The 21,354-nt window shown below is 41.7% G+C and overlaps 1 protein-coding gene across 1 annotated transcript in view; it reads left to right on the forward strand.

Moving 5' to 3' along the window:
* The window catches only part of SEC63 (SEC63 protein translocation regulator), a 110,551-nt gene that overhangs the window by 84,848 nt on the left and 4,349 nt on the right, over positions 1 to 21,354 (forward strand). The window contains exons 13-19 of the mRNA XM_077289605.1: positions 601 to 748; positions 7,145 to 7,227; positions 7,417 to 7,476; positions 9,320 to 9,490; positions 11,292 to 11,441; positions 16,112 to 16,213; positions 20,028 to 20,126. Of these exons, the coding sequence (XP_077145720.1) occupies positions 601 to 748; positions 7,145 to 7,227; positions 7,417 to 7,476; positions 9,320 to 9,490; positions 11,292 to 11,441; positions 16,112 to 16,213; positions 20,028 to 20,126 (813 nt within the window). The remainder of the gene's footprint in view (positions 1 to 600; positions 749 to 7,144; positions 7,228 to 7,416; positions 7,477 to 9,319; positions 9,491 to 11,291; positions 11,442 to 16,111; positions 16,214 to 20,027; positions 20,127 to 21,354) is intronic.

The raw sequence follows: 21,354 nt of genomic DNA on the forward strand, positions 1-21,354 counted from the left end.
TGTGGCTCTTGACCAAGTTTGCACACACTGCAGCAGGGGTTTTGACCACTCCTCCATACAGATCTTCTCCAGATCTTTCAGGTTTCGGGGCTGTCACTGGGCAACATTGCGTTTCAGCTCCCTCCAAAGTTTTTCTATTGGGTTCAGGTCTGGAGACTGGCTAGGCCACTCCAGGACCTTGAAATGCTCGTTACAGAGCCACTCCTTGGTTGACCCAGCCACGACACATCTTCAATGCTCTTAATGAAGGAAGGAGGTTGTTGGCCTAAAATCTCTCGATACATGACCCCGTCCATCCATCCACCCTTCAATATGGAGCAGTCATCCTCTCCCATTTGCAGAAAAACACCCATATATAATGTAATGTGTGTGCATTTGTATTGTTGAACAGCCCGACAGAAATACAAATATTTTCGTGCCATGTTCTGTACACATCTCTAAAGGGCCTTTATGCTAGACCTTGTCATAGAGTGAATTTGTTATGAATATGCTGAGTATAGAACATTTTCAAGCAGAATTGTCATAAAGAACTTTTCATTGTGTCATTACATAAAATATTTGCAACGCACTCAGATTGACCTAATGTATTTCTGAATTCAGTTTAAAATCAAGACCATCCGGGACCTGGTCAGCATGAAGGAGTCAGATCGTCGTCTGCTGTTCAGCTTTCTAGAGGATAGCAGTCACGAGGAGCTGGTGGCAGTTCTCGGTAGTTTTCCACATGTCACAATGGAAGTAAAACCACAAGGTATCTCCCGATTTCTTGTGTTCTTATATCTTAAGTATTTGATTCCAGTTTCCTAATTCTTTTATTATAATTACTCATTTGATGGGAATAGATAGTATTCTTTTGCTTTGTAATCCATTGGTGAGTGAATGTCACATGTCAGTATATTTGCTTGCATTTAATAGGATTTGTTCCATAATTACAACTGATCATGTATCCACAGTCAGTTCTTCCCTTGCCTATCTGTCAGACATGGAGCAACCGTGTGCATATACAAACACTGCTTTTAGTCGGGGGCTCAGTACCCCCTTTTTTTGATGAGTGGATGGGGATACCAGCGATCAGCAGCTTGTCACTTATGTGTATAGGTGATGGCTTACAAATGTGACACACAACACCTTTGCTGACTGACTGTCATGGTCATTGATTTGTCGTTGTATCGTTGTGGATAATCCTCTGAGCGCCTAGCAGAGCAGCAATACAAATCCTGTTGTCAACTTCAGGATGAACATTTTTAAATCTATCTATTCTGTAAGACCGGGTCAAGAAATGCTTTCTGCTCCTTTAACGGGGACGTCTTATCATATTAAATGGGTAAAAATTGCAAAGTACTTCTAAAACACAAGCAACTTTGCAATTGAGCTGTGGTAAAAATTCTCTCCGTACTGAAGAATATAGGTTTTTTTTTTTTTTTGTTTGTTTTTTTATTGTATAGTTGATATCTAATTTCCCAGCATGGGAGAGCACAGGCATGCCGCTGGTCCGAACTGTCTAATCTTCAGGATTCAATGCCTGATGGTCAAACAGTAAGTCAGGATGCTGGGAAGCTGTGCCCTGCTAAGACTAGAAAACTCCTTTAGGTCATGTTCACATGTTGCTGATTTTACAGCGTTTTTGACGCTGCTGATCTGCAGCAGTTTCCCATGCGGTTTACAGTACCATATAAACATATGGAAAGCCCAATCCACTATGCACATGCTGCAGAAAAAAATCGCTCGGAAATGGAGCGTTGTTTTTTCCACAGCATGTCAATTCTTTGTGCGGATCTGCAGCGTTTCTGCACCCATTGACTTGCATTGAGTCGGGCACATCCGCAGCAAAACCGCAGATGTAAAAAAGATCTGCGGTTTAGCTGCGGATGAAACGCTGCCGATCGAGAGGAGGGAGTGTGTGGGCGGTGACTGTGTGCGGGCAGGGTGTGCGGGGCTGCCGGGGATCTGTGCGGGGGTCTGCGGGGCTGTGCGGGGGGGTCTTTGTGTGTGTGTGTGTGTGTGTGTGTGTGTGTGTGTGTGTGTGTGTGTGTGTGTGTGTGTGTGTGTGTGCATCGTCTGATGGGACTACAAGTCCCATCAGGCTATACCTGCTACAGTGGCAGTTATTGACACATTAGCCAATGATGGGACAGTAGTAGTCCCATCATCCGGCTAATGTGTTGCATGTAAAAGAAAAAAAAACAAAACACATACAGTACATACAACATATAACAAGTACATACAACCTACATTACATACAACAGAACATACAACAGTACATACAACATATGACATACAGTACATACAAGAGAACATACAACCGTACATACAACATACAGCATACAACAGAACATGCAACAAATGACATACAGTACATACAACATATAGCACATACAACATATGAAACACATTACATACAACAGTACATACAACATATGACATACAGTACATACAACAGTACATACAATAGTACATACAACATATGACAAACAGTACATACAACATATGACAAACAGTACATACAACATATGACATACAGTACATACAACATATGACATACAGTACATACAACATATGACATACAGTACATACAACATATGACATACAGTACATACTCACCATCGCCTTGATCCCCGAAGCCATTGGTCACCTGTAAAAAATATTAAACTAATAAACAAACAATATACTCCCTGTGTCCGCAGATATCCAATTAATACGAGTGTCCCATGACGATCTCCCGTGGAGAGTTGCCCACATCAGCTGATGCGACCGCTCTACAGGGGCTCCAGGATACAATGACTGAAGGTATCCTTCCGCACTCTATCCCTCCGCCTCTGTGAGAAAGAGTTCCTACTCTCACTTGTGGCACTGCTGTGTTGGAAAATTCCCACGCAGCTTTGCCATAAAGTGAGACGAATGAACTCAGGTAACCTCTCAGTGATGCACTGCAGGAGCCATTGTCTCCTGTCAGTGTGTCACTGGAGGGCCTATAGAGCAGTGACATCACCCAATGTCACTGTTCTATAGGGGAGATCGTCGTGGGACACTTATTAATTGGACTGCGTCGGACAGGGAGTATACGGTTAGTTTATTTTTTTAAATTTTTTTGCAGGCGATCGAGAATGGTAAGTTTGGTGAAATTAAGAATATTAAAATACTTTTTTCTGGCTGTCTTTTTTTTTTTTTTTTTTTTTTTTAAATTTAACTCTTTCACTACTATAGGATTAGTGATGGATAGGTGTCTTAATTGACGCCTCTCCATTATTAACCGGGCTTAATGTCACCTTACAATAGCAAGGTTACATTAACCCCTTATTACCCCATATCCCACCGCTGCAGGGGAGTGGGAAGAGAGTGGCTAAGTGCCGGAATTGGCGCATCTAACAGATGCGCCATTTCTGGGGTGTCTGGGGGCTGGTATTTGTAGCCATGGCCCCTCTCTAGGCTATGAATATCAGCCAGCAGCTGTCTGCGTAGCCTTTCTGGCTATAAAATATAGGGGGACCCCACGTCATTTTGGGGGGGGGCCGTGGCCATCGGCTTTCCCCCTCTGGCGCAGAAAATTGCGCAGGAGCCCACGCCATTTTTTTCCGTTTTTCTTTTTTTTTTTTAATTAAACATGTTCATTAATCAACATCGGCCTTGCTAATATATATCTATGGGTATATCGATAGATATATCTATGGATAGATATATCCATAGTTATACCTATAGATATATTTATAGATACATAGATATATCTATCTGGCTACTTTCACACATCAATCTGTCAGGCACAATCCGGCAAGTTTTGAAAAAAAAAAAACGGATCCTGATTTTTTTTTTTTTCCGCCAGATCCGTGTTTTTTTTCTCATAGAGTTGTATTAGCGCCGGATTCTGCCTGATGGCCACACGTTTCATCCGTTTTTTGCTGGATCTGTCAAAAAAGCTGTTTCCAGCAGACGGAGAAAACGTACAGAGGAAGGTTTTGTTCTGTCCGGCGAAAAAACACCCCGCGACTGATCCGGTGAAAAACGTATGAAACTGAGATGTGAAATGATGAATCCGGCCTCCGAATCCGGTTTTTCATGCATTTTTCCATTCAAATCATGCACATTTTCCCTCCTCTCTCTCTCTCAAAAAAAAAAAAACGGATCAGTTGCATCAGTTTTTCACTATTTGTAGCGGATACATTTTTTTTTTTTTTTTCAAATTCGCCGGATCCTGCCTGACGGAAAAAAACTGATGTGTGAGTAGCCTAACTATCCATATATCTGTCTACATGAGCGAATATACTCATGCTCGGGGGTCCTCCGAGTATTTTTTAGTGCTCGGAGTTTTAGTTTTTAGTGCCGCAGCTGAATGATTTACATCTGTTAGCCAGCATAAGTACATGTGGGGGTTGCCTGGTTGCCTTGTGAAACATTTTAAGAGCGATATGTAAAATCTAGTGCAAAGGAAAACCAGTTGTCGCCCATGACAGCCAATCAGACTGACGCTTTCATTCTCTAAAGTGTTTTTAAGACTGAGAAGTGGAGTCGGATTGGTTGCTATGGGCATCTCATTGCTCTTCTTTTGCAGCATTTTTAACCTCCCTTCCCATTTTCAGTTCACATTAAGGGTATGTGCACACGTTTTTCTGCACTAAATCCGCAGCTTTTGGCAGAAAACGCAGGTGCGTGTTTGATGCGTTTTTTGCGCGTTTTTGAAAGCTAAATATAGATGTATTATTGAGCAAAACAAAAAAAAATTGTGATGTCATTTCTTGTCCAACCTCCTCTTTTACATTTGTCCAACCCACACTCCATTACACACAGAGTATTTTTTAGTGCTCGGAGTTTTAGTGCCACAGCTGAATGATTTACATAGCCACATGCGTAAAGTGAGCGTTTAAATGCAATCCTATGGCGGTGGAAACGCTGCGATTCCGCAGAAATGAGCATGCTGCGGATTTTACCGCTATGCGATTCTGCAGCGGGAAAATCCGCAGCATGGGCACAGCAACTGCAAAATCCCATAGGATTGCATGGGAATGCGTTTATCCCTTATCCGGCTGAATAGGTACAATTGTAACTATTCCGTTTTAAAATTGCAATAACTTTTTTTTGAAAAGACGTAGAGGGCTGAAATTTCGTGACATCTCTACATTTTTGGTCCAGAATATATTGGCCAAATTTCAATAAAATATCTCCACCCGCTTCCGAGATAAGGGGTCGAGATCTTTTTGCATCCATAACAAGCTGCATAGGTACAAATGTACCTCATATATTTTGAATGAAGATAATGCAAGGGAAAAAGCATAAATTTTTTTTTAATGATAATGCTATTTAACTATTATAAACAAGTAAAAAACTGTTCATTTACATTATAAAAGAAAATGTAAGAAACTTTTTTTTATTGATTTTCTTTGCAAGTAATGCATGTTGGCTTTGCTACAGAGTGTTCATCGCAAATGGGTTTCACACAAACCACACAAGACTTTCTAGTCTTGCGTTGTTTTCGCCTCAGGTCTCTGCAGACATAGCAACTACCAACAACAGGGGAGGGTCCACGACTACCATGAGGTATGTTGGGGCCAGCTGCTGGCTGTGATGCTACCACAATGCATCGTCCAAGCACCATTTCTACTGCACCTCGAAGAAAATGGTTTCTCATTATCATTTTGTTTGTACTACGATCTTCAATTGCAATCATACACAGCTGATTTGCGAGATCTTTCAGGAACTTTCTTCGTTGATCCTTTGTCCTGAAGCTTGGATTGTGTTCTCTGTAGATGATGTAGGATGCTAACCCAGTGACGTCAATCATATTGTTGAAAAATGCCAGAGGCCAACGTAATGTTCGTCGTTTCACAGTGTACTCTCCCAACATTTTATCCATAACATCAACTCCGCCTTTTGTTTTGTTGTAGTATTTTATTATCTCTGGCTTGGCTGCTAGTGTCTCTTCAACTTCTCCCGTCATGTGCATAGATGATAGAAGCACGACTGATTTGTTCTTCTTTGGTACATATGAACAGACTGTTGCATCATGATTGTAGGCAAAATTTGTCGAGTTTACAGGCCTTTCTTTGGCAGGCTGCATGTTGCTAGGTAGGAACCTTTTGTTTTTTCTTACTGTACCAACTAGTGTCATGTTCCAGGAGTTCAATACCTTAGCTAGTTCCATGGTTGTAAAGAAGTTATCGGTGGTGACATTTCTTCCAGAGCCTTTATACGAGCTCACTAGGTCCAATACTGTTCGTTCTCCAATGTTTACTTGTCGAGGACCATCAGTTAACCAACTGAATCAGAACCAACTCAGAATCAGATTCTTCTAGCATTCGCATTATTTCGTCAGACGTAAATCTGTAAATATGAAAAAATGTAAAATAAATAATTTTCCGAAATACTACATTATTGGCTTTTCACAAAATTATACTAACCTGCAAACACGTTTTCTTGGATTATGGCGGAAACTAGATCCAGCATTACTATCACTCATGATGACTTGCTAGATGAATTTTGGCTTCGTATTTTGTGCTGAATATAAATAAAACATCGTAAAACAATATGTAGATACTAATTATTAGCCATTTTTCGTATAAAAATTATACCTATAGTGATAAGTTTCATACAAAATATATGTAAGCCAAGTCCAGGCTGAAAGACAATTTGACTGTTCTGTCCCCACATAATGAGAATAAAGGTATAACTGGCTGTTAGATGCTGTGAGACTTTCCTACCTTCGTTTCCAAGAAATTGAAGACTTCACAAGCCTAGAAATGTGTGCTCACAGCAATGAGATGAACAGCAAAATGGCTAATGAGAGGAGGGAGGCAGGAAGACAAGTAGAAGCCACTCCCAGTTTGAATTAACTTAATTGACAGCAACATAAGTGACCAGTAACAACACTGAACAATAGATATCAGCATAACATTTGTAGCTGAATGAACTTTAGTTTCTGAAACCAAGTAAAGTCTTCCCACAGTGGAGGTATATGTGAAGGTACAATTGTACCTATGCAGCCTGTTAAGGTTGTAAAATTATGCAGCCTGACAAGGGTTATAAGCGTTTCCGCTGCAGCAAAAAACGCGGCGGAAATGCATAAAAACCGCAATGTGGGCACACAGCCTTAAGCTTCATTTACATGAGACAAGACAATTTTGGCTTATAAGAAAGCTAACATATTATGTGCTTCTTACAGTGCTAGATGACGAAGACAGTAATAACATTACGGTGGGCTCCCTCGTCACTGTCCTTGTCACCCTTAAAAGACAAACCATGGCGGTAAGTATGACAAGGAACTGTAATAATTGCATAAGAATCTACAGATGCGCTTGTAGTGATGCAGAGTTTAGGATTATTAGACCATCTATACCATTGAGTACTTCTGGAAGAAAGACTTTAGACTTGTCTGTGTAGTTTGTTACTGGCAGAGCTTCTCATTCGTTAATTTCTCTTCCTTTCACATCATAGGAAGTGTTTGAGAAGGAGCAGTCTACTTGCTCTGCTGAAGACCAGCCGGTTGAAGAAGCGGTATGTATAGTGTTTTATGTTGAGAAGCCCATGTGGCCATCTTCCATTGTCTGAACCTAGTGACTAGATTGTGAGGAACCTGGTTAAACCTGTGCCTTTAGCTCTTTTGGATTTTTCAGCTATCTCACCTGTTAAAACAGTATAGCTATAAAAGTTTAGCGTGGTTGTTGTTGGGTCAAGATGGACCCAACAGTTTCAGCAATGTTCTTTAAATCAATAATAGATTTTGCTTGCAATCTAAGTACCTATTTTCTGCAAATGTTAAACTAATTGTTCTCACTTATGGGTGTTAATATACTATACTACATACCGGGGAGATGGTGGAGGGGTTGCAGTTTCTGAGGCTACTGCGTGACTCTCTGCAGGGCATATGCCATATTATTCTGGATAGAACATGTACTTGATTACCTGCTGGACGTCTAACAGATTCCTTAGTAATAGTGATGAGCGATTATACTTGTTACTCGAGATTTCCTGAGCACGCTCGGGGGTCCTCCGAGTATTTTTTAGTGCTCGGAGATTTAGTTTTCAGCGCCGCAGCTGAATGATTTACATCTGTTAGCCAGCATAAGTACATGTGGGGCTTGCCTGGCTGCTAGGGAATCCCCACATGTATCAAGCTGGCTAAGAGATGTAAATCATTCAGCTGCGGTGAAATCTCGAGTAACGAGTATATTCGCTCATCACTAGTTAGTAGATGTCCAGCCTAGCAGTATCTCTGACTTTTGTGGAGAAAAGAGGCTCTACGCTGCTATTTTAATTGTTAATAAAGATGATATCTATGCTTTATGGAAACTAAGGGCAGGTTATGTAAGTGTTGCTAGTGTTTGTTTTTGAGTATATTCCTTCATATTTCTAACCATCCGTAAATGCCTGTAAGTTAGCTCTAGAACACTGTATACATGTGCACTAAAGGGAAGCGGTCAGTCAATTCATGCTGCCCAAACCACATGCAGCAGGAATTAAAGCCTGACTACACGATTACAGCCTGGAATGTTTTTCTCTGAGTTTTCAGAGACATTATGGTTTGAAGAGATGAGAATAATCTGGTGCAGCCCCGCCACTCCAGGTGATTGATAGGTCTTTTCCTTTGTGTTCACAAAGATCTGTCAATCAACTAGATCAATTAGGGGGAAAGCTGACCAGGAGCAGTGCCACACTAGTCTTGCCTCTGTTTATGGCTCTTTAAACTGCTCTTCCGGCATTTCAGAGTACAACATACCAGGCTGCAATCGTGCAATCCAGGCTCTGATGTCATGCTACCCCTGGTTTGGGAAGCATGAATAGAATCACAGGTTCGCTTTAAAGGGAACCTGTCGCCATAAAAATGCTGCCTAATCTGCAGGCACCAGATTTTTTGTTTGGTGGGCGGTCTTATCAGTGACTGACATCTATCTCCGTATACACGCTTATAAAGGAAAGCTGTCAGTCACTGGTAGGGACCACCCACTGGACCAAAAAGCTCAGAAAGAGCAGAGGATTAAATGACACACAGGTTATACTGAAAGTTTACTCACAAAACTATAGATCAGCTCCCCCAGCTCTATAACATGGTGCCTGCAGATCACACGGCTTATTCATGGTGACGGGTCCCTTTTAAGCTTTGTTTCACTGAAGACTTCGGTTTACAACCCATTATGATTTTGTCTTCCCATTGATGTATAATGGGCCCATCAGGTTTCTGTTGCTTTATTGGAATGAAAATTTCAATGTGCAGTGCCTTTCTGACATGCGGAAATGACCTGATGAGCAGCAAGTAGCACTGAACAATAGTCTAGGTACACTTGAGAAACCTATTGTATTGGGACTACCGTATGTTTTGTGGTTTGTTTGTTTTTTACAGCAAGGGGAAAATGGCAAAATAAAGAACAAAGGCTGGCAGCAGAAAAATAAAACTGCGAAGAAGTCTTCCAAATCAAAAAAGAAGAAACCAGTGAAAAAGAAGGCAGCGCCACCCATTTTACCACCGCAGAAGCAAGGAAAGCTGAAGCAAGCCAATGATACTACTGCAAATGTGAGCATGTTCTCCTCTGTAATGTATGGCTAGAATATAAGCAGCCCACCTTGGCTTTATAGCAAATAATGCTTTCTGGTACATACTGAGCATATCCACCACGCACACTGTATGCAGATATGGATGCTACTGCAGCACACAATACAGAGGGGGTTTTCTGGATATTTTTTATTTTTGACATGAAGAAAAAAGACTTTGCAATATAGAAACCAAAAACAATCCTTCCTTTACATTGCACAGACAATGAGGGGAGCAATGTTCAGACATGAGCACTTCTGCAGAGTTTACATGTAGCAGCACTTTGGTAATTGGGGCCGTAGGGAGAGATGAAAACACAAAGCATTGTTTCATAGTCGGTGAGTTATTGATCATTTTACCTACACAAATAAAGAAATCTTAAGTGATTTAAAGAAATCATATTCTACCAATGTATTTACTGAAGCTACACATAGTGGAAAAATATCACCACTATACACTCATTGGCAATTTTGCACCATAATATGTGTGCACAAAAAGAAAATGAAAATGTAAGTGTGACCCATGAAAGATTGAAATGCACAACACCTCCAAAAAGTATAATGGCATGCGCATATCTTCACGGAAAAAGCCGACTACCCATCTTCAAATACGCATCTGATTCACAGTGGCAAAATATTGTGATGAGAGGCAGGAGGTGATCGGGCATGCAGCTGTTCATGTTCTCACCCTTGTAGTAAAAAAAAAAATAGACCCTCTCCCTAAAGGTATGTGCACATGACTTCTTTTTTCAGATGTATTCGACCTGAAAAAGCGCTTAAAAATGCTAAACAGAATTAGTATATGCACTGCAATGTCAAAACCACTTGCTGGCCATATGTTGTGTCTTTTTGAGCTTCATTTAAACTACTCAGACTTCGAAAGCCTTGATGTGACTAACAGAAGTGACCTGACCATTCTTCAGGCTGCTTCTGAGAAAAGAAAGGCACTTCAGGAAAAACACCACCTAAAAGACGACGTGTTCACATACCCTAAATGTGACGGAGCAAAAACATTTTCATTGGTAGGCGTCAAGGATGATAACATGAGGAAACAACCCATTATTCACCCTCAGTGGTCAATAATAAATCTAGTTCCTTGACCCTAGTAATATACTTACCAGCCACCATTTTCAGCTGCTTCCGGCGCCACTCCAGTCCTGCACCACCATCTTATGACCGCAAATTCTGACTGACCGGAAGTCAGAGGCAATGTTCTCAAGCCTTCAATGTAAGGCTATGGGTTCCTCATTCCGGCTGTCGTAGATTTACATTGATTTTTGACTTGGGGATTGCCCAGCAAACACTGGAGCGATCCAGCAGGTCACAACCTGCTGGAAACCAACAGGCGCAGTGCCGAGAACAGCTGAAGACGACGATTAAGTGTAATACTAGGAGCAGGGAATGTAGATGAGTAGCACCACTCCAGCACTGAAATAAAAACCTCGCTGAAGTGGTGCTTTAAATACGACTGTTTTACAGTAAAGCTAGTCAAAGCAGCCATCAGGGCAAGAACCAAACCGAACAGCATGTTCATATGTTTTTGAAGCCAGAATCTGCTGTCTACTGGCGTAGTAGTGGGAACAATGATGACTAAAACCTTAATGGCAGCCTGATTATGTAGGTAAACAGCAGTTTCAGCTGTACAGTACCCCTACCATGTAAAAGTATATATTATAAAATTGGTAGACTGGTAGCTTTTTCTGGATTCTCCGTTATTCAACCTAAAAACTGTAAGATTTTATTCAAGATGAACGTAGAAATCTGTGATCTTTTTATTTCATTAGGATGTTGCATCAAAGGAGGAAGATGATGAAGTTTCTGATAAAGGTAGCGATTCTGAAGATGAAGACACTAATAGGGACTCCCAGAGTGATGGCAGTGACAAGGATTCTGACAGGGAGAACGATGACAAGCAAGGCAAAGATGATGAAGCGGTAAGACTGTATTATATTGTCAGGAACATGTATCGCTTACCCTCAGCCATAGTCCAGAGCCGAAGTCCAGGCCAGCTCTTGCTTTTGAAGGCCTATAGGTATCCAGTAAAGAAAGTTAATTCGGTAATCAAAATAAATTGCTTTGTTGGAGCACTTAAAGGGTTATTCCCATCTCAGACAATTATTGCATAGCCAAAAGATATGCCATAAATGTATGATTTTTGCTTGCCATTAGTCCTGCCTCACAAGCCAGGTAGGCAGAAAGGTGGCCTTACAAGCTTCCATCTAAAGACTATTATCTCCATAACCATCTGTCACCTTTTTTTTACCTGGAAATTTGTAATGTTTTGTCAGACTTGGTGACCCTACAAGCCCAAACCTGATTATGACAAGACATTTCCCAAGTAGTAGTATTATTATTATATATTGTTATAGCGCCATTTATTCCATGGCGCTTTACATGTGAGGAGGGGTATACATAATAAAAACAAGTACAATAATCTTAAACAATACAAGTCATAACTGGTACAGGAGGAGTGAGGACCCTGCCTGCGAAGGCTCACAATCTACAAGGGATGGGTGAGGATACAATAGGCGAGGATAGAGCTGGTCATGCAGCGGTTTGGTCGATCGGTGATTACTGCAGGTTGTAGGCTTGTCGGAAGAGGTGGGTCTTCAGGCTCTTTTTGAAGGTTTCGATGGTAGGTGAGAGTCTGATATGTTGTGGTAGAGAGTTCCAGAGTAGGGGTGATACGCGAGAGAAATCTTGTATACGATTGTGGGAAGAGGAGATAAGAGGGGAATAGAGAAGGAGATCTTGTACGGATCGGAGGTTGCATGTAGGTACGTACCGGGAGACGAGGTCACAGATGTATGGAGGAGACAGGTTGTGGATGGCTTTGTACGTCATGGTTAGGGTTTTGTACTGGAGTCTCTGGGCAATGGGGAGCCAGTGAAGGGATTGACAGAGGGGAGAGGCCGGGGAATAGTGGGGGGACAGGTGGATTAGTCGGGCAGCAGAGTTTAGAATAGATTGGAGGGGTGCGAGAGTGTTAGAGGGGAGGCCACAGAGCAGGAGGTTGCAGTAGTCAAGGCGAGAGATGATGAGGGCATGGACTAGGGTTTTTGCAGATTCTTGGTTGAGGAATGTACGGATTTGTGAAATATTTATGAGTTGAAGTCGGAAGGAAGTGGAAAGGGCTTGGATATGTGGTTTGAAGGAGAGATCAGCGTCAAGGATTACCCCGAGGCAGCGAGCTTGTGGGACTGGGGAGAGTGTGCAGCCATTTACTGTAATGGATAGGTTCGTTGGGGGGGTCGCGTGAGATGGGGGAAAGATGATGAATTCTGTTTTGTCCATGTTAAGTTTCAGAAATCTAGGGGAGAAGAAGGATGAAATAGTGGACAGACATTGAGGGATTCTGGTTAGTAGGGAGGTGATATCTGGTCCAGAGATGTAGATCTGTGTGTCATCAGCATAGAGGTGATACTGAAAGCCATGAGATTCTATGAGCTGTCCCAGGCCAAAGGTGTAAATGAAGAAGAGCAGGGGCCCAAGGACTGAACCTTGTGGGACTCCAACAAATAGGGGCCGAGGTGAGGAGGTGGTGTGTGATTGGGAGACGCTGAATGTCCGGTCTGTTAGGTATGATGAGATCCAGGATAGGGCCAAGTCTGTGATGCCAAGGGATGAGAGGGTCTGTAATAATAGGGAATGGTCCACTGTGTCAAAGGCAGCCGACAGGTCGAGGAGGAGGAGGACAGAGTAGTGTCACTTGCTCTTGGCGGTTAAGAGGTCATTGGTGACCTTAGTTAGGGCAGTTTCAGTGGAATGGTGTGACCGGAAGCCAGATTGTAAGTGGTCAAAGAGGGAGCAAGAAGAGAGATGGGAGGACAGTTAAAGGTGGACGTGTTGTTCCAGCAGTTTGGAGGCATAGGGGAGAAGTGATATAGGGCGATAGCTAGATACAGAGGATGGGTCAAGAGAGGGCTTTTTGAGGATAGGTGTGATGGAGGCATGTTTAAAGCTTGAGGGGAAAACACCAGTTGTTAGTGATAGATTGAAGAGATGGGTTAGGGTTGGGATGAAGACTGTGGTGAGGTGTGGGATGGGAGCGGGTCAAGTGCACAGGTGGTGAGATGCGATCTTGAGAGTAGAGTGGAGAGTTGATCTTCTGTAATGGTGGAGAAGTTGGTTTTGGAGGTGGAGGGCTGGGAAGTCAGGAGGAAGGGCTCTGGGGGTTGTTGACCAAAACTGTCTTTGATGTTTTCAATCTTCTGCTTGAAAAATGAGGCAAAGTCGTCAGCCGAGATGAGTGGGGAGGGAGGAGGTGCTGGGGGACGGAGGAGAGAATTGAAGGTGTTGAATAACTGTTTAGGGTTGTGAGACAGGGAGGATATGAGAGACGAGAAGTAGGTTTGTTTAGCTGTGGCGAGTGTGGTCTTGAAAGTAGTGAGGGACTGTTTGAATGCGATGAAGTGCTCGTTGGAGTGGGATCTTTTCCATCTGCGCTCAGCAGCCCTGGAAGCTCGCATCAGTTCTTTGGTCAGGCTGGTGTGCCAGGGCTGTCTGTTGATTTTGCGAGCTTTGGTATGTGTAAGTGGGGCAGCAGATTCCAAAGCTACAGCTACTGTGGTGTTATATAGAGCATTAGAGTATTGTCACCATAGCTGTTGCCCTCTGTTCTGCTGCCGCTGTGTCCCTTTGTGAGATTTGCGGCCATTCTCCTCTTGTCCATAATGGCCGCTGCAGAGCCAAGAGGGGTGCTGTGGAAAGTCTCAAGTGCTGTGGGATGACCTCGCTCTAATGACAACGGTGCTGTGTCCATCCTGCAGCAGACCATAGGCGGAATAGGAGTGGATCAGACTTTCCACAGTGCTCCTCGTTCTTCTGTGGCATCCATTTGGAGAAGACAAGAACAGGTCGCCAATGTGACATAGGTAGGAAGTTTCTGCAGAATGGAGGACACAAGATATGACTACACATGCAAAATAATATACTCACATTTAGGTTTACAGGTTGAAAGTAATTTTAATGATGCTGGTAGATGCATGCACAATATGCAGTTAGCTACATGTCGCTTAGTAGTAAAATATGTGTAGATTGCATATACACTAAATCATATGACAAAGCAGAAATATCAACTACACACACATGACCATTATCAAAATAAAGGGAAACCCGAATACGGCTCTATCAAAGTAATGCGAAAAACACTCTCTTGAAATATAAGGCAACAGAAAAGAAAACGGAGAGCCACCCCGGTTCGGTTAGAGTGATCCAATAATATAATAAAATCTATATGTATTTAGTATATTAAAAAGATATGAAAATCCAAACACTAAGCTAGGAAAATCCTAAGACGTAAGACAGGTGTATTATCAAATTTGCATGAGCCAAATAAACGAATTGTAGTCATTGAAAAATGATTGTAATAACAATAAATATAGACTATATGTATGTCAGTCAGTATGTCTATGGTAGTCTGATACAGTATAGATATAAAGGCTATGTGTAAATGTAATCTAATGACAGAGTTATATTAATAAGTATTCTAATAAGTAAATGCCAGGATTAAATAGCAGCCATTCAGAAGCTCCACATACAGTCATGAAACATTGTGATAAATGGCTGACTTGCTTAGCTCAGTGTCTCAATGTTAATCCATCCAACAAAGCACTACGTTTCGCCCATCTTCATCAGGAGGCTGTGCTAATAATAAGGGAGCCTATCCATACACTGTATATACAGCACACCAATTAAGGTAAATGAGAGCGTATAGAAAATAAGCTGTAAGTGTTACATACCATTTACTGATGGCACATGTTCTAAAATGTGTGTACTTTTATTAAAACACCACTCCAGCATTTTTTTTTATTATTGCACCGCTGGAGTGGTGCTTTAAATATAATTCCCCTGTCTCATACTCCTCTGCCGCCGCCTTCATCGTTTTCCAGCGTCACTCCCATCGGTCTCCGGCGAAAAGTGACCTGCCATCAACTCCAGTGCTTCATGGAGCAGCGCGGAGGCCACTTTTCTATACAAGTCTATGTGATCCTCGTTCTGGCTCTCATAGACTTTCATTGAGAGCTTCTGATGTAGCTTCTGGCCAGTCAGAAGCTGCGCTCACAAGATGGCGCTGAGGGACTGGAGCGGTGCCGAAAAACAATGAAGACGCTGGAGGGTGAGTAAGTAACTGCGGGCAGGGAGCTTACACTTAAAGCACCCCTACAGCGCTGCAAAAACAAAAAGCACGCTGGAGTGGTGCGTCACATAAAATTAATGAAACGGTCAGTTTACAGGCTCTAAACGACCCAACCCTCCAGAAGGAGAAGGATCCAGACTTCTGGGTTAAAGGGATCCCAGCTTGCATACTGGCATTACCATCCGTAGTCTGAGAACGAGAGATCTCACATGTTTAAGGCCTCATTTTATTACAAATCAGTAACTGCTGTATTAATGATGCAACGATGCATAGAGTGCACTTTAAGTCAGAAGTAATATATCTATGGATGAGATTTGGTAAAAACGGACAGGCACCATTGAAAGATGAAAAATTCTGTTTGACTCTTGTTTGTTTTTTTGTTTTTTTTCTGCAGACTTGGAACATCACTGTGATGTGAATAAGGCTTTGCAAATTTAATGTTTGAACATTTTTTTTTTTTTTTAGGAGTGGCAAGAATTGCAACAAAGCATTCAACGTAAAGATCGAGCTCTTCTAGAAACCAAATCTAAAGTAACACATCCTGTATATAGTTTATATTTCCCAGAGGTAATGTACATCCATTTCACAAATTATTAGTTAACTTTTCACATCTTAAAGGATAATATAAAAAAAAAATTGTTTCAACTCAAGGATTTAACACCTTTTAAGGGAACACTAATCTTAAAATAAATAGATAACAATCCTGGCAATTTGTTCTGTTGTTGGACCCTATGTTGTCTAATGGGAAAAACAACAAGTGCGCTCGCTCATTCATGAGAAGATCTATTGTATGGACGGCTTGTGATGCCACAAGGAGCAATAGGGAAATCCAAATAATATCCAGCATTGGATTCTTCTGTTAAAAGCCATGAATGTAATGCAATAAGTAAGGACTGACATCTGAAATGCATTTGCATCTTTTTTTATCCATTTTTTTATGGTGTTGGAGCATTTTTTTTGTTTTTTGTTCAAATAAAAAATATGGCTTTTAACGAAACAATCCAATGCTGGATATTATTCGTATTTCCCTATTTTCTCTAATATGGCAGTTACGGTAATATTAAAGAGGTTATCAGTGTCTGATCGGTTGGGGTTCGATACCCGGCACCCCGCCGATCATCTGTTCTCTGTGGCCATCGGCCAAAACTGCTCGATTGGAGAGCTGCTCTGTCTTCTGATAGTGGCCGCGGCAGGGAACTACATATCCACCTCCTAACCTCCTATTGATTTGAATAGGATGCTGATGTGTAGTTCCCTGCCACTATCATAAGACTGAGCAGCTCCACAATTGAGTAGTGTCGTCCGCTGCCGAGAACAGCTGATTGGCGGGGTGCCCTGGCGTTGGACCCTGACCGATCAGACAGTGATGACCTATCCTGACGATAGGTCGTCAAAGCAAAAGTAGTGGAGAACCTCTTTAGGGGAGAAATGGCTGATCTCCTGAAATACATATACAAGGATTCTTGATATATTCCTTAGTCATAGCACTGTTTGGCAGTTATACAAGTGGCTGCAGAAGGAGCTTCCCTACATTGTCCTTTCTGTGACACTAAGGGCTCCTACTCACTTGCACAAGACTCGGATGACTCGGTCTCGCACGGCAATACCCCGGCCCTGCACCTGGTACAGAGGAGCGGAGCATGCGGCTGCATGCATTCCTATGCGGCCGCAGGCTCCGATCTGAGTGCCGGCAGCAGAGCCGGGTTTTAACATGCGAGACTCATCCGAGTTGCTCGCAAGTGAGTATGAGCCCTAAACGATCATGCCCTGTCCTACCTGCAGAACTGTTTGAGGAGCACACAGAAACGCTTGTAGATTGGTCGTGTGGGATACTTTTTTCTATCTATTATACCAGATGGTGAAGTCCTCTTTCACTTTAAGTAGAGATGACCCAGTCTGTGTTCTGATATCACCTTCCTCATTATTAAATGCTTGTTTTCTAGATCAATTTATTGCCGGCTAATGTCATAGGGGACATCCACTAATTGGACATCTGTGGTTTCAGGCAAATTTCAAATTGGAAAGCTAGTCGTCTTCTACTCATATGGGAAATAAAAGAATTTCCCATATGATGAAAGACACAGCGAGCCAGATTACAGCTTTGCTGTTTTCTCTGTCCTAAATCTTTTCTGCCAAACCTGTTTGTTATTTTAGTGGAACTCGCAGGGGTTTAAATTCAGAACATGTGTTTCCATTACATAATTGTACAAGTCATACAGTTCTTATTTCTAAGGTGTCATGAGTAGAGCACAGTATGTAGCAGAGTGTTGTATTCTTCATGGGGCCCGATTCATTATTGTAACTGCACGTTTTTCTTCATTTTGTGTTAGTGAATGACACCTTTTTTTTCATTCACACCTTACTCTTTTAATTTGTGGACATTTTAAAGTCAGATGTGTTTGATTCTTTTCTCGTTTGTCATTGTGGGCAAGGCTTGTGGTTTCGGGTAATTCAATTATATAAGACTATAATGTGTGCAAAACTGTAAAGCGCTGCGGAATATCTTAGCGCTATATAAAAATAAAGATTATTATTAGATTATATTTTTTTTGTTAAATTTTTGCACAAATGTATTCCAGTCCTCTTACCCTTCCCTCGCGATTTAAAAGACAAAAATAAAGCACTTTTCTTTTATTACTTTGTGCAAAATTCATGAATTGCATGTGCCATTTAGAAGACTTTTGGTGTAAAAAAAAAAAAAAAAAAACTTCAACAAATGCAACAAAGGAAAGTGACTTAAAAATAAATACCAGCAAGTGATGAATCGGACTCTTAATGCTTTAAAGTGCTTACTAAATGCCTCTGCAAAGTATACACATCTAGACATTGCCGCCATGTTTTCTAGCTGCTGCATGGAAATGGCAGAGGTGACCACACAGGGTCTGCACAATCTTACACAGCTTTTTACATCACTGCTGGTACAAGGTTGTTTATGTGGAGTGCAGTAGAGGGTTCTTTTAGGTAATGACAACTTTTATCTGCTTGACCACAGAACCAAAACCATGAACAAGAAATCCAAATATTTCACCCAAATATTCACACCATGATATACATGGGAGTGGAGTCTGGACAGCCATAACATACAACATCACAGCTAGGTCATATCCTGCCCTTTTAACCCCTTAGAGGCAGTATCTATACAATTCTTCCTGCCCCCCCCGTCACTGGCTGCAATCACAGCCAGAGGCCAGACAATGAAAAAAATGATTTTATTGTGCAAAAGTAGTAGAACCTAGAAAAAAGAAAAATCTGTATTCAAATATAATTACATTTGAATATTGCTTTTTCTTCTTTTAGGTTTTACTAAGTAAATAAAATATCTATTAAAAAAATCTATAAAAACGCTATTAATAGGGGGTTTTTTTGTGCTCAGTAATTTTGGACGTTTTCATAGATATTAATGGACAGAGCCTCCTTTTCATTGCTGTCAGCACATAAAGCTGCTCCATTCATAGATAGATGTGTTTTTTATTGGTAAGACCTGCATGTATCAAACTTTTATGGCATATCCTGTCAATAAGCCATAAATGTCACAGATTTTGGCTACCTGACAACATCTAGCATTTCTCGAAGTTGGGATGCAATTATACTCTTGGGTAAGTCTTGGGTTTAATACAATATGTCACAGAGGGTATTCAACCTTAGGGTACAAGTCTGCAGTCTCACTTGTGAGTCCTCACATCATATGCACTGCGTATTGTGAGGATTCTCCGGTGTCAGAGCTGAGAGTGGCGGGTGCGTGACCGCAAGTACGTGATTGTTATATAAGCGGTCAGGTGCTGACTAGTCGTGCGCCTCCTCGCTCAGTCCAGACTAGTCTAGCTGAGATGTGGTCGGAAGTATACAAAGGGCAAAATTGCCATCAAGCGCCTGACACCAGAGAATCCTTACTGCGCCTTAGTGTGCGTGTTGTGAGGTTTCACAAGTCTGCAGTCACACCAAAATCTATTTCAATGGGTAACCATGTGAATGAATATCTTAAATTTGATGGGTCTTTCTGCACCTCAAAAGTGATGGCATATTACTATGATTCGCCATGCCTTTATGTAATCAGTTAATAGTTAACCTCTGGGACCTCCGATGCTCCCGGGACTCGAGCGCTGATTTGCCTTTTTCCGGTCTTCCCTGGGCTGCCCCATCCTCTGCAGTCCGGAGTGCTCTTCTGTAGGTAAATATTGGAGCAGGATGTAGCAATACACCAGTAATGTCGTCTCTTCATTCTGAAGGGCTGGTGGAAGTCCCAGAGGTTGCCCCCATCCATCATGAATGAAGGCATGTCCTATTGATATGTCTTTGCTTTATGAAATGGCAAAACCTCTTTAATGAAGAAAAAGCATCTTTTGTTTCTTTGGATTATTTACATGTGCATTTACTATTGTAGGAAAAGCAAGAATGGTGGTGGATTTACATTGCAGACAGAAAGGATCAGACATTAATATCTATGCCCTATCATGTGTGTACATTACGGAATCAAGAAGAGGTAAGGTCAATGATGGTTATGTTTGGGGAATATCTGATAAAGCCTAAGCTTGCAATATGTGCTACAATTCCCTTTGGGGGCTACTGATCATGTCTCTAGGGGGCACGTGCAATGTTCTCATGTAGGACTTTTGCCAGGTGCTGGTACCCTTGGGATTACTGTGATCTAATTGATTTGAGTAGGGTCTGCTTGGCTTACAAACTTCGAGAATGCATGTTTTGAAGCATATGTTCAGGAATTCAGATAAAATGTCTACATTTAATGTACCTTGATGTGTACATTTAAATTCCTTATTAATGTGTAATATGTTCTTTTTATTTATTAGCTTCATTCACGTTCAGGTTGCACTCTCCATTCATTTCAATAAGCAGCAAAATGGCAGAGTTCCTGCAGCCCTTTACTTTTTTCTGGATACTTGCTTTCTCATGTGCTTTCTTTCTCTCTGGCGCTCGCTCTCGCAAACGCGCGCTGTTTATTGGGTGCAGCAGTTGTGATAGAATCATATTTTTCTCTGAGCTATGTTTAACCCCGCCCACACCACTGATTGACAGCTTTCTGATTGGCAGCTTTCTGTGTATAAAGCTGCTAATCTGTGCTGGGGTGTAATTTGACCAGGGACACAGTCCAGCAAGTGACACATCGGTGGAATGGGGTCTCTTGCCCTACATCGTGGTGCTCTCAGATAGCAAAAACCTGCTGATTGATTGCCTTGAAATTAAAAGACTTTACAAATGAGGATGTAATAGCACTGTGTGAAGTTTTCATAGTTTACCAGACTTGTGCTTTAGGGTAAGTTTATAGGAGCACATATGCTGCGAATAGATCATCCAGATTTTTCAGGCTTCAGCATGTTGTGTTGCACCAGCAAACTGGATGTAATTCTTGAAAATCTACCAGACTTAATGTATTTTGGTGATGCTGATTCCCCCAGGATAACACAGAAGCCGCTGGATCCTGAGTTGTCTAACAGATTTGGCTGTGAACAGCATTCTGCAGCTTGCTATGTACTATAATAAACAGAAGCGGAGCTAGCTAAGCAGGGCAAATTACACAGGAAGACTTGTAGGTGACATGCAAGCATTTCACAATGAAGGAAAAAATAACTTCATTGGTGTATATTGTCTTTAAAACCAGTCAAAAACTCATGACCATTTGCGCACTTACATCTTACATTTACACTTACATGAATATTCAGTGTAGTTGATATGATATTTTTCATTATAATGCC

Source organism: Ranitomeya variabilis, chromosome 2 (assembly GCF_051348905.1).
Source record: "Ranitomeya variabilis isolate aRanVar5 chromosome 2, aRanVar5.hap1, whole genome shotgun sequence".
In the NCBI taxonomy this organism is placed as follows: Eukaryota; Metazoa; Chordata; class Amphibia; order Anura; family Dendrobatidae; genus Ranitomeya; species Ranitomeya variabilis.